The 13568-nt window shown below is 39.9% G+C and overlaps 1 protein-coding gene across 2 annotated transcripts in view; it reads left to right on the forward strand.

Moving 5' to 3' along the window:
* Window positions 1–460: 460 nt before the first annotated feature.
* dennd2da (DENN/MADD domain containing 2Da) overlaps window positions 461–13568 on the forward strand; it is a 46936-nt gene continuing 33828 nt past the window's right edge. The window contains exons 1-4 of one of the 2 annotated variants that reach the window (XM_084366981.1): window positions 461–635; window positions 8863–8929; window positions 9055–9141; window positions 9332–9409. In XM_084366981.1, the coding sequence (XP_084223107.1) occupies window positions 606–635; window positions 8863–8929; window positions 9055–9141; window positions 9332–9409 (262 nt within the window). In that variant the 5' untranslated portion in view covers window positions 461–605. The remainder of the gene's footprint in view (window positions 636–8862; window positions 8930–9054; window positions 9142–9331; window positions 9410–13568) is intronic. The other variant, XM_084366982.1, reaches the window with a different exon arrangement.

Raw genomic sequence — 13568 nt, forward strand, 5'->3', positions numbered from 1 at the left:
GTGGGCTGGAAAATTCCAATAAGCTGTGAATCTGACGCTTACTTCAGCGTCATCTGTTGCAGTGTGGTGGAAATCTCTGCATGTGTCTTGCCAGTTTCAAATAAGTCTTTATCATATTAGCGTATGGTTCCAGTTCGGCCGTGGTGAAACATCTGGGTCACACATTTCAGACAAATTAAATATCAAAATCAAGTTCGGCCCGTGGTTTGACTGCTAACACACACTGACTCAGGTTTGTAAAATGAATATATCCAATTTGTAAAAATACAACTGTTAAACAGCTTTCACTGCACAATACACACATATACAGTGACACACATAAACACACCCACATTGTGTCAGCTGCGTCATTGCACCTTGGTTTAACATTGAAAGAGGAAATCCCAGCCTGAGACTGAAGTCCGCCAACCGCACATTTGAACAGTGCACTTCCTCATACATGTGCACTTGCTACTTCAGTGCTAAGATTAACGGCCACACTGATAAGCTGTGGATGAGAACACTTTAAGCTGGAGTTTATTGATTAAGAAATAAAGTAAAAGGCATAACATTAGCACTGGAACCAGTGGATAAATACATTTTTTTCATCTTCTCAGCCAAGACAAATGGACAAGACATCACAACAAGCACAGGCGGTGAGTGTGTACTGTCCATTAACCATGCTCTTTGTGTTTTGAGTTCAAGACTGCAACACTTGTTAAAAGAGACTCAACTGTGTGTACCTGCCATTTCTTTGCCCACTTTATGTATTTGTTGAGATCAGATGTAATGTATATCGGGAATGAAGGCGCAATATTCTGTGCAGTCAGTGGCAATTAGTATACCAGAACATAAACATTGAACAGTGTAGTATAAAGACGTTATACATTTGACACACTGACATTTCCTGTAAATATCACATGACAGGAGAATGGAGAACTTTGATCTCAACAAGTTCACTTTTACTTCCTGTGTAAGAATTACAAGCGCACACCACTTTGATGTTGATTCTCTGGGTGGTGGGGGGGGGGGTATTATAGTGCGAAAGTTGCATCATGTACCTCAAATAGTATCCTTATTGCCAGGGTCCACTCCTGTTCACTATCTACATTATGCCATCAGTGGGAGAGTGAAACAAAAACACAGGGTTTGTGCCGTTTGCTGGTAATGATGTTAAGAAGGTTAAATGTGGAGTCCCACAAGGGTCAAAGAAATCTCAAGTATGTTACATTGTAATTACCACCCACTTACCAATTTGCAGACCTGTAAAATAGTGATACCAAAGTGTCACGAAACCTCATATAGAATATACGAAGAGAAGTATATTACTTAAGTACTACTAAGTTATTTATGTATTTAGTATCTAGAGTGAACTATTCCTTAAACAAAGCAAAGGACAGTTTCAATTTTGCTTGTCTTCATATTTTGTACTGTTCTCTTCTTCTTCTTTACCTTTACTGCATAGAGGTTTGGGGCAATATGCATATGACTATTACTAAACCTGTTGTTGCGGCTTCCAACACAATCCTTTTAGCCGCTGAGAGTATAAGGTTGGCTCCTCAGGTTCGCAGATTTGTGACGCGCTATAGGAGGTTGTGATGACAGATACGCTGAGATCCAAATATGCTCTTGGTGCATTTATTGTGAACAAACAGCACAGAGCTATCACAGCGCAGCAAAGATGGATGAATGGGAAAACGAGACCAATGAATTAAACAGATAAAAGGGGTAATGAATGAATGAATGAATGAGTAGCGGTCAACAAAAATTACGGCTACTACCCAACCCTGACTCTCTCTCATCTGTGTCACCGGTGAGTGCACACCTTTACGCACACACACTTCCACACGCACACACGCCTACTCCCACGTGAACCACCCCCTCTGCAACACACACACACACTCAAGCACACCGTGCTTCTCATCTTCAACCTGTATGTCTCTTACACCTGTGTATGTATTACAGAAAAGAGAAATAAGACCTAAACAAGGTGGATGTAAGAAAACATACTAGCAGACTATTTATCAAGTCACATGTGGAAATGTGTTAAGATTTGGTTATTAGTTGTGTGTAAAGCCAGAAATACACTATTACCTGAAATTATATTAGTTTTTAATATTGAGAGTATATTAAGATCCATGGGATAGGATCACAGAAGGAAAAAAATAATTTCAAAGTCTAAATTCACTTACTACATTAAAGTAGTTGTGTATTTCAATACATCAAGTGAAAACGTAAATGTAAAGATGAAAGTATGTATGGTTGAATTTTTATATGATTTGTGGAAAAAGAAAGGTGACGGCCATATGTATCTACAGTATAGTATAAGTTAATATATTGAGTGAACAAAGCACTTTACAGTTCTGAGATAATAGTACTTTTCTTACTTTACTTATACTTTCATTTCTGCTACTTTATACTTCTACTCTACTACATTTCAATTAGAAACATTGTAATTTTTACTTGACTACATTTTGCAATGACATCTATAGATACTGGCTACTTTCCATTTTTTGTAGATTATTTTTCTTACAAAACAATGCTGAGGGAAGTGGGATAAAGTGTGCAAACACAATGGGGAAAGTAGGAAAATCTGAATCTTCATTTCATTCATTCATTCATTCATTCATTCATTCATTCATTATCAGATTGCAGTGTGAACTCTCATGGTCCTGAAATGACCAACATGCACAAAAGAACAATAACAAAGATGACAGACACACAACGCTGTTGTGTGGTCGTAGGCCTATACATAGAGGCCACTGAAGTCAGAATTTATGGTTTCATTCTCAGTCCATGTGCTTTGGAAGCCTGCACATTTGTGAGCAGATGATAACAAGGACAAGGAGAAAAGGAGCCACATTTTTTAATTAGCTTTTTGTGGTGCAATGGTTGCTAGGTGTGTGGTGGGATTGTGGCAGACAAGATTTCATCCAAACTTTCAGGATGTCAAGGACTACTTTTAATATCAGCGAACACGCACAGAAAGATAGCAGTGCAGAATTGTGACAAATGTTGATCTAGAGAGATGTAAAAGTCACATGAACTCTGATGACTGAGGTCACATTGCAGAAAATTAGATCTATATCGGATTTAGGCAGTGGCGGTCCTAGCTTGCATGACACCCTGGGCGAACCTCAACTTCAGCGCAGCAAACTTTTTTTCTTTTTTTTTTGCAGGCACTCATGCACCTATTGCCCATATGAGGAACTGCCCCTGGATTTAGGACAATTTATGAACATGGTCCAAATCAGAATGGAAAGAATCCGATTCCATGTGATTTGTGCATGTCAAGGAAGGTATAATATGGGCAGTAATATAACAGAGATTCCAATGACCTACTTTATTTTAGTTGCAGAGATAAGCTAAAGAAAAAGAAACACTGCAATTTTGTAAATAAATGCGTGTGTCTGTGACGGAATCTGTGAATGTATTGTGTACTTACAGGTGTGGTCACCAAGGGAGTAGGTTTGATTTTGAGATTGGTGGGGACACAAAAGTGCTCCAAGGCAGCACTCCTGAAAGTTGACGTTTTTTTGCATTAGCAATCATAATTTCACGTCATGCAGATGTTATAGGTTAAATAAGGAACATACGAGGAATAAACCACAATATAAATTTGACAACTGTATAGCAACTACTGTAAACACATACACACTAGTAATACATGATGAGGCCTCTTTGAACACCAGACTTGATATAAAGCTCTGATTTTAAAGCCACATGGGTGAAGCATTGCTATTCAGATCATCATCACACTAACATTTGTCACAGTGCTGAATCTCATGACTAACATATCCATCATTATTTAACCTCACCTGTGAATTTCCAGCCTCTCTTTCAGCTTCTCCTCCTCCATCTCCTCCAGCTTCTCCTCCTCTATCTCCTCCTGCCTCTCTTCCTCTACCTTCTCTGGCCTCTCCTCCTCCATCTCTTCCAGCCTCTCCTTCTCTACCTCCTCCTGCCTCTCTTCCTCTACCTTCTCTGGCCTCTCCTCCTCCATCTCTTCCAGCCTCTCCTTCTCTACCTCCTCCTGCCTCTCTTCCTTAATCTGCTCCAGCCTCTCCTTCTCTACCTCCTCCTGCCTCTCTTCCTCTACCTTCTCTGGCCTCTCCTCCTCCATCATCTCCAGCCTCTCCTTCTCTACCTCCTCCTGCCTCATTAACAGATACATTAGGGATACAATGATCATAGAGCTTGATGGTAGTTATTGCCTGGGCAAAAAAGGCTTTTACTAAATATTAAGATTACTTAATATTAATTAATTATATTTTATAATTATAAAATCACACGATCATCTAGAATCTGAGGTTTTATTGTATTTCCACCACAAATTTTCTTTATTTATTTTAAACCGTTGCTCTCTTCTACACAAATACATGAAAATAAGAATTAAAAATAACTTTAAAAAAGTGTATCTCTTTGGCATTAAATATTCTCTTTTATTCAATAGCTGTATTGTTGAGCCTCTACCTATACACCCTTGAAGTAACTTACACTTTGACTCCTAAAGAAGTCTCTTATATCCAGTTTTCTTTTCTTTGACATCCTTCAAATCCTATACAGCACACACGCACGCACACACACACGTACACAGACGCAAAAAGACACAAACACAAATGTAAATGACACCACTGATATTAAAATACATCTAGCTGACGTGACCCAGGAAGAACAAATGCCGAACATGTTGACAACTTACACAGTTGCAGATAACACGCACTGCCTCTCCTCCTCCTCCGGTCCAACTAGCAGATTGCAGGTACAAGCAGAAGGAGTGACCGTGGGGACAGCCAATCACGTGTAAGTTAGCGAGAAACCGGCAGCCGATCAGGGAGTGGTATTTAGGTTAGAGGCGGGACTTCTAGCAGACACCGACATTTAACCCTTTGTGTGCCATAATCATTGACTAAACACTACGGACAGCGGTTGTATTGATAGTGACTACACAGTAGCGGCCGAATATTGGTAGGGACGTGTCCCTAGCGTCCCTACTCAATTCTACGCCCTTGGTGGTCACTATAACCACCCGAAGCCATCTGTTCTTACAAGTCAATGATAAGCCAGAGAAAAGACAAGTGTGCACAGGTAGAAAAGCAGCCCAACAGCCACTAGCCACAGGTGCATTTTGATGGTATCATGTGCTTTTTCAGAGCTGGAGTAAGCTTTTTACAGGCAACAGCAGGATCTGGTCTGATTTACACCACAACATTAAAACCATGTGAATAACAGTCATCATCTTGTTACAATGCAATGTTCTGCTAGGAAACCTTGGGACCTGGCATTCATGTGGACGCCACTTAAAAAAAAAGTTGCTGCTCTTTGCTAGCTATCCTTGGCTTTAGCTAACTACCATTAGCTAATTAACACATGACTCAGTTAGCTGTTAAGTTAGTGCCCCCAGTCACTGCAGAATAGAGTATAGAGGCCTTGACCAGGACCATGATTCTGGGGCCGAGGAGGCACGGCAGATGGGGACGAGAGAGATGAAGAATCAGAGAGGCGAGTGTGTAGAGCCGGAATATTTTCATGTGACTGTTGAAAGACACACCAAGACTTTTTTGATGGGTTTTATTGTGTTTATGTTGAGTTTGAATGAAGTGTGCTGTACAAAGAGAAAGAAACTTGAATTCAAATTTTTTTTTTGGTTGTATTTTTCTGTTTAGTACAGAAAATAGGTGTCAAAACCGAATATGCCACATTTAGAGCTGGATCTACAGAGGGTTACACTATCAAATGCCTCTCGAGGTGCGAAGTGGTATTATGAGACAGGACAGGCTGGGGCTAGCTTCAGTAGACATCTCTGCAACACAGTATATAGAAGTCTTTGACATAACATCAACACTGTTGATAATCTTACATACTGCCCCTGTAAAAACTCGGGGGACTAACCTGGTAAAGTTCATGAAAGAGCCAGGCAGTTCATTATGTTTTTCTGTTACACAAACAATATAAAAATGGCAGATGGATAACAGTCTGTCGCAGTAATTGTGCACAGTTTCTTGAAGTCTTGTCATCACAGTGGGGTTGTCAGGTTTGGTACCATTATGCCTACACACAAAACCTGGTCTGGACCTGAAGATGGATACCGTGTTGTTTGGTTGTTTCCACTGTTTACTGCCTGCTATGAGGATGAGTTCTACGTATCTTCAGGGCTGATAAGTGCTGGATGGATGAATAGACAGGTCAATCAATAGTCCCAACACACACTGTAACTCCCCCTTAAACCACAAACTCATTTTTACAAACTGACATCACCATTTTTACGAACAGATTTTTACCAGGTAAAGTGATAAAATAATAAAGTTTGTTTGGTAGTAAAAACAATTTCTGCAGCATATCAAAGTCACGACTGTAACAATTCCCAGCTCCCCTGGCTGCATGTCGAAGTATCAATGAGCAAGATACTGAACCCCAAATTGCTCCTTATGAGCAGTTGGCACCTTGCATGGCAGCCTCTGCCATCAGTGTGTGAATGTGTGTGTGAATGGGTGAATGTGACAAGTGTTGTAAAGCACTTTGAGCAGTCAGTAGACTGGAAAAGCGCAATAGAAGTCCATCTACCATTTAACTGAATATGGACATCCTTTATACTAACTAATGGGGATTGATTTCAGCATTGTGATCATCATCTGATTCAGGAGCTGTTTGCTCACTTCCAAATGGCAACTTTTTTTGGCCACATTTTTAGTAGTGACTGTATCTTTCAAAAGATAGAAAGAGTATCTTTCATCTTTATATGATGAGCAGCAATAGTGGTGCTGCTTTGTACTGACCTTTCACATATCTACTGATGGTCTGACAATCAGTCCCAGTAAGTGTACTGTAGCATCTTGTTTCGTTTTGACGTATCAGTAACAAAGTTTGACTCAAATAAACATTTAATGAAAATCAATGACTATCTCCTAAACAACTGAAGTAGATAGGGACTTGTTTGAAATTCAGTTCTCAAGAACTGAAATAATAAAAAAGAAATATGTTCTTTACACCCTTTATGAGCTGAAAAATTCACTGTAACTACTTCACTGTAGATAAAAGCATTAGCGCACACCCCACCTGAAGTGGGTGCACAAGCTCAACCATGCGCAGAGGGTGTAAATAACCTTTTTTTCAAATCTATTTGGAATCGTGGGGCTTCCAGACACTTGCATTACACCAGACAAGCTGTTTGGTGCCCATCTACTTCAGTTTTTTAGAAGAATGCTGCAACGCTGTTTTGCTGGGAAGCTCCAGAAATGTTTTGTAGACCATGAAACTTCTTCAGACTTTTCAATCTGCATGGGGGTGAGTAGATACGGACTGAAATTTCATTTTTTGGGTGAACTGTTCCTTTAATATTGGTGGTGCTCTTTGCTTGGCTTTCAGTTGCAGCTCATGCTCATTACCCAGTTACCCAACAAACAAGACACAAAACTCATCACTTCCTGTGACAGAGGATTTTTTTCTGTTAAAGGCAGAAAATGACTGACTAAAAAGCAAGCGTTTAGGCTTCAGAAACTAAAATATGGAAACTGCACTAATGACACAGGCAGAAAACAAACAATGTTTTACTAGTTCAACAAACTAATATTACAAATACTTTGTGTTATGCTCTGCTAAAACTACTTTGAGGCATCCCACTTATATACTCATGGTTTAAGTTGCTGGGGAGTTTCCCCATAGGACATTATCATGTCCTGTCATTTTGCCTGGCTATAAATAGTGGCCGTGTATTCCCATGCAGAACCAATAATGCTCACATAAATACAGTACATGCAGTATGAGTATTTAAACAAATTCTTACTGTCGAAGCTGCAGCAACAAACCACAACAACAGTGTCTTAGTAAAAATAAAGGAATGGTATCTATAAACTGGTGTAACTTGACATTCTAAGGCCACAGCAGAGCACTCAAACTAGTCAACCTCATCCTGTTTTTTTTATTTAGATGAGTTTTAAGTAGTAGTTTTATAATAAGTAATGAGTCTGGGCATTCAGGTCTTATCTTGGTCAAAGAAAACTAACCTTTTAGTGTGGCTTTAGTCAATGAAAACCATTAGTCTTTTAGTCTTTTTTGTCAACTTAATCTTTTTTAGTCATCAGTTTATTTTTTCCTTGTTTGTTTAGGTGCCTAAACCTAAGCAAACCTTAGACCTGAGACAGTGTTGTCCTGCTAGTGGCGGTGCCAGATCAGAAAAAAAGCTTTTATGTGCCTTTCTTTTTTGGAGAACTTGTACAGTTAAAAATTATTTTGGGGAAAGGGGAAAAATTACATGAAGATTGATCCTCCACATCAGACCCACAGCAAAAGTCATAACAATCCAGCTACTAAAAAAAATTGTGTATGAAGTTGAAAAAATTAAAAAAACGTATTTGCACTTGTATGTTCTAACCCTTAGCACTTAAATCATAGCACTTATGTACTTAAGATATCCTTGATAGATAGCAGCTACTATGCTCAGACGAGGGCTTGAAAATTGTTTCTGTGTTTTCATTCTTACTTTATTGACGGTGATATGTTGTGGTTTCTTTCTTGTGACAAATGTACTTTGTAAGTCGCTTTGGACGAAAGTGTCTGCTAAATGCCCTAAAGGTAAATGTAAATGTAAGTTGCTGAAATGATAAAATGAAGTCCACATTGGACCAAAACTGATCATTCTGACCTGACAGTAGCACTAGATGAAAGGTCAAAGGGTCATAATTTTTTGGAATCATCCTCTGAATATCAAAAGTCATTGCCAGCAGCTGTTGAGACACTGACAGGAAGATGATCTAACATCCTTATTTCTTTCGCAAGCAACTCAGGAAATTAGACTAAGCTTTCTTTCCAGATGCCAATCTATTTGTATAATTTACTTCTTAGTTTTCATATCTCTAAATGTGTATGTATTCTCTTTTCTTTCAGAGCTCAGCGCAGCCACTGTCTCTAAACACGAGGAGGAGTTTCAGCTTCTCATCTCTTCGTATCAAAAGTAAGTGGATCATAGGGTAATTGTGATGTAAAATGTCCTAATTTAGTTAGAGACACTGCCTGCATCTCAATTAGCATTTTAATTATTAATAACTCTTTCATTATGTCAATGTGAAATTTCCACAGAAAGGCACAACAGTTATGACGGTGGTGGGTTTACGCGGCGGAGAGGGTTACTGTCTTTTTCATCAGTGCGAGAAGCATCGAGAAAGGGTAAAAATGACATTTTCATAATTCCCGTCAAGTCAGTCAGCTTCTCATACTGTCTTTGATCTGCCAAGTTGATGACAATAAAATAACCTGATAAATCAGTTTATTCAGTTTATTATGATAAACACTAGCTGGTCACAGCTTTAGATGCAAACTTTTGAAACCTCCGTTTCTTTTTAATTCTTATTCCTAGAGATAGCCCCAGATGAAGCGGGTGCCTCACAGCTATGCAACTCTCAGGACCAGGTGAAGAAGACAGGCATGGATGAAGGTAACATGAGCATCAAGTGGACATGCCAAAGCACGACTAAATACTAAATGGAGCATAGCAAACTTTAAGGCACAGCATTTAAGTCACGCTTGCATTAGGTGAACGGTGTCGGCTTTTTCATTAATGCATCACAATTACCGACAGCTGCTTGGCTGCCGGTCGACCAATCGTATTCATACAGGTGTACAGTACAACTTGACAAACTCTTGAACCTGATGCTTCTCACTATAGAGTGCCGCAGGTCTTTTTGCAGTCTGAGGATTTTTGGAAAAGATTTTAAGTTATACGACTAAAATAACATCTGTCGTTAACACATGCTTAAGATATTTTCACATTTTGCTCTACGACATGAAATACATCAGTAAATACCCCACTTGTTAATTTTAAAGAGTTTACTTGTCTTAAAAAGGGCAGCTGCTAACAAATGGCTAAATGAGACTACAGAGATTGTCTGGGACAAACGTCATCATGCCGAACACAGACACTCATCTACTCACACAGCTTAGTGGTTGATGTTAAAGTCATGTGACCTCAATGTAGTTTGTTCATAGCCTAAAGTTAGCTTTTTACTTCTGACGATCATATTTGCGCTTCAAAAATCCTGTTTATCGGTAGAGACTATCTTGCTGCACAAAACATGTATCATAAAGTATAACGCTGATACACTCATGCATAGCCTATATCATTTGCTGCTGCAGCTCCCTCCAATATCCCAGTCTCCTCTTTATGTGCTTTGTTTTTTGTATTGCTAATTAAACTAAGATTTAATGTTCATGTTTTAGGCGGGGATTAGTTCTCCAGCAGAATCCTCATTGCTGTTTAGGTTCTTCCAAGAGTGGGGCCTTTTTTTGCCATATAGCGAGTTTTCAGACCCCTCTAGCGACTCTTTTTCATAAAAGCGACTAGCGACAAATCTACCGACTTTTTCTGGTGTAGGCTATTTGGAGACTTGTGGAGACTCTGACGTGAAAACACGTATCGTTCAACGAGCAGCGGGTGCTTCTGTGCTGCTGTGGGACCGTGCCAAAGCATCAACAGACGGCCCAGTCTGCGGGTGTCCTCTGAGGACTGAGCCGTCTGTGGGTGCTTTGGCACGGTCAAGATTAGGAACTGCAGCCGGGAGGGACTGTCCTCATACAACAGTCCCTCCCGGCTGCAGTCAGATTAGGAGAAGTTCGCCCCTCGCGTCCAGACAGCGAGTCACGCATGCGCGAAGCCGCCGCTGGCTGATCCCTTTGAAATGTAAAAACGGTAACATCGGTTAGTTTGCAAGCTGAGCCGGACCCGCACTCCATTGGCCGTGACCGACTCGAGTGCGGCTCTGCCTGGCCACTGCCATGGACGCGGTTATGGTCAGCAACAAGTTACAAAAAAAAGTGTCACCTAACGTTAGTTGCTGTCCTGTCCTCCTTGGCAGGAAGTAGCAGCACTCTATTAAATTAATAGAGCTAGCAAATTAATAGTATTCATTGCTAGCTATTAGGGTAGAAGAAAGTAAAGAAGCAAACTTATTATGTTATGGAAATGTTTGCTTAGGGCCCCAACAGACTCTAGAATCGCCTCTGACTATTAGCTACAGCCAGTTAAACATAGCATGCACCATTCCTATTCGCTCCCGGACCGTGGTCGGGAAGCACAGGGGAGATGATTTCCTCCAGGGCCAAAGTTTCTGTTTACCTTCGGGGTGAACCCCCTTTCACGTGTTAAACTGGTCGGGAAATAATACCAGGGAGCTTTGCTGTATCTTGTGGAGCCGTCGCCTTTATTCACAGCCAAACTGCAGCCTATATTGTTCACTTTATTGCTGCTGTCGCTGCTACTGCTGCTCCTTTCGCTTCTCCTTCCTCTCCCATTCATTCACTGTCTGCACGTACACACGCTCCCTCACTCTCGCTCGCCCACTCACACCTTACGCACCTTGAATATGTCCAACTGTTCGGAAATAGTTTGTTAAGACACTTAATTGTTCAGAGAAGTAAGGAAGCCCTAAAGGGCCATGCATTCATACATTTTATTTCCTCCGTTTTCCGTGATAACAAGTTAATTATTAGGGTCCGGGCAGCTAAGCTGCCAGGAACCTATTGTATTCCTAGGAATTCTTTCTTTCTTCCTTTCTTTCTTTCTTTCTTTCTTTCTTCTTCTTCTTCCGAGGAAGTCATACTTCCCATGGGCGAAAACTCACCAAACTTTACAGAAATGTCCGGCCCCATGCCAGATTTACTTAATTCCAAGGACATGTCAATATTCCTCCTGGGGGGGGGGCACAATAAGCGTTTAAATTTAAAAACTTTAAAAATACCTACAAAATCAACAGTACATGCTACAGTTTGGAGACTTTCACCAAACTGTAGCCACAATACTGCTGAAACTTTAGTCCACTTAAACTCATTACAAATTATGAAGTCCATCACTCAGTTTTTTTCAAAACCTGTAAAACTTATAAAACCTATCTCCTCCCACAATTTTTGCCCAATTGTCACCAAACTTGCTAGAGAGCATCTTCAGACCGTCCTCCACAAAACTTGTTTCTCGGATTTTTGATTTATCAAAAATTAAGCCTACAGTGCATCAAAATGTTTGACTGTAAACAGTACTGTAAACATATACTATCAAATTCTTGCTAAATACATTTTCAATCTTCCTGAAAAAAATTGAGAATATTTTGCAGTCATGGTTGATGGAGTTTGGCAAATATCAGAATTTTATCTCAAAAAATTAATTTTTGAGAACATTTTGAATTCTGCTCTCATGGGAACAACTGGAGTCAATGGAAGAGTGGCATTTTTAAACATCAGATTTTCTCTTATGAAGCAAAACACTTTAAGTTAAAAACAAATCACCAACATTTCCATGCTGTCAAGATGCAATTTATGTATTATCAGATTTTTGTTCAGGTAACAGAATTTCTGACATTTTGACCATTTTTGAAATCTGCCTTGACAACAGCTGCCCAGACGGTGACTCCCTGAGTCGACAAATGAAGCTACACAGCAGGCCCCACTTCCAGCCAATTAGCTCAGTGAGTTAGGAGCTGGTGCTTCGTGTCAGGGGTTGTGGGTTCAAGACCCAGCAAAGATGATGATGATGACAGATCAAAATGTCAGATGTCCTCAACATAAAACACAAGACCATTGTCCTGACGGTGGCATCACAGCAAGCCTCTAAATTAAATAAAAACAAATAGCTTGAACTGGACCATGGATGAAAGCTAACCAAATTTTGCACAAAGGTCCAGTCTCATGCCAGATTACCTCAGCTGTAAACCCAAGCCAATAGTCCTGATGGTGGTGCTACAGCAAGCGTCTAAAGTTCAAACCTTTGAAAATTCATAACAAATCAACCATACTTGCTACAGCTTCAGAACTTTCATCAAACTGTAGCCCCAATATTGAAGAAACTTTTGTACATTTAAACCTATTAAAAATTATGAAGTACATCACTCAGTTTTTTTTCAAAAACTGTAAAACTTCTTAAACCTATTTCCTCTCTCCTCCTTTGATTTATCAAAAATTGACCCTCAAAAACTGAATTTTTCACAGCATTTTAAATTTTTCTTTCATGGGAACAACTGGAGTCAATGCAATGATGACATAGCTAAACATCAGTTATTCACTTATGGAGCAAATCAATCATTTTTAAAATTACCAACATCTCCATGCTGCAATATGTGTATTTTCAGATTTTTGTCTCGATAACTGAATTTTTTACAGTGGTTTCAAATCTGCCTGCACAACAGTGAATGGCTTACTCAATTTGTGAAGCCACTGTTGTATTGCCACTTGCCAATTAGCTCAGAGCAATAGATGACAGTCTTTGGTTCCAGAAGTTGTGGGTTCAATACTTAAGTGGTCCAAAATGAACATTGTTGTCAACTGTCTTGTCTTCCTATTCTCCTGTTTGTTGCTCAGAATTGCCTAAATTTGCCCAAAATAGCCCGGACCCGACCCATTGCTGCGCAGCAGCTATAATTCTTTCTTTCTTTCTTCTTCTTCTTCCGAGGAAGTCATACTTCCCATGGGCGAAAACTCACCAAACTTTACAGAAATGTCCGGCCCCATGCCAGATTTACTTAATTCCAAGGACATGTCAATATTCCTCCTGGGGGGGGGGGCACAATAAGCGTTTAAATTTAAAAACTTTAGAAAATACCTACAAAATC

This window comes from Pagrus pagrus (assembly GCF_965226575.1).
Source record: "Pagrus pagrus genome assembly, chromosome: 11".
NCBI classification, from domain to species: Eukaryota; Metazoa; Chordata; class Actinopteri; order Spariformes; family Sparidae; genus Pagrus; species Pagrus pagrus.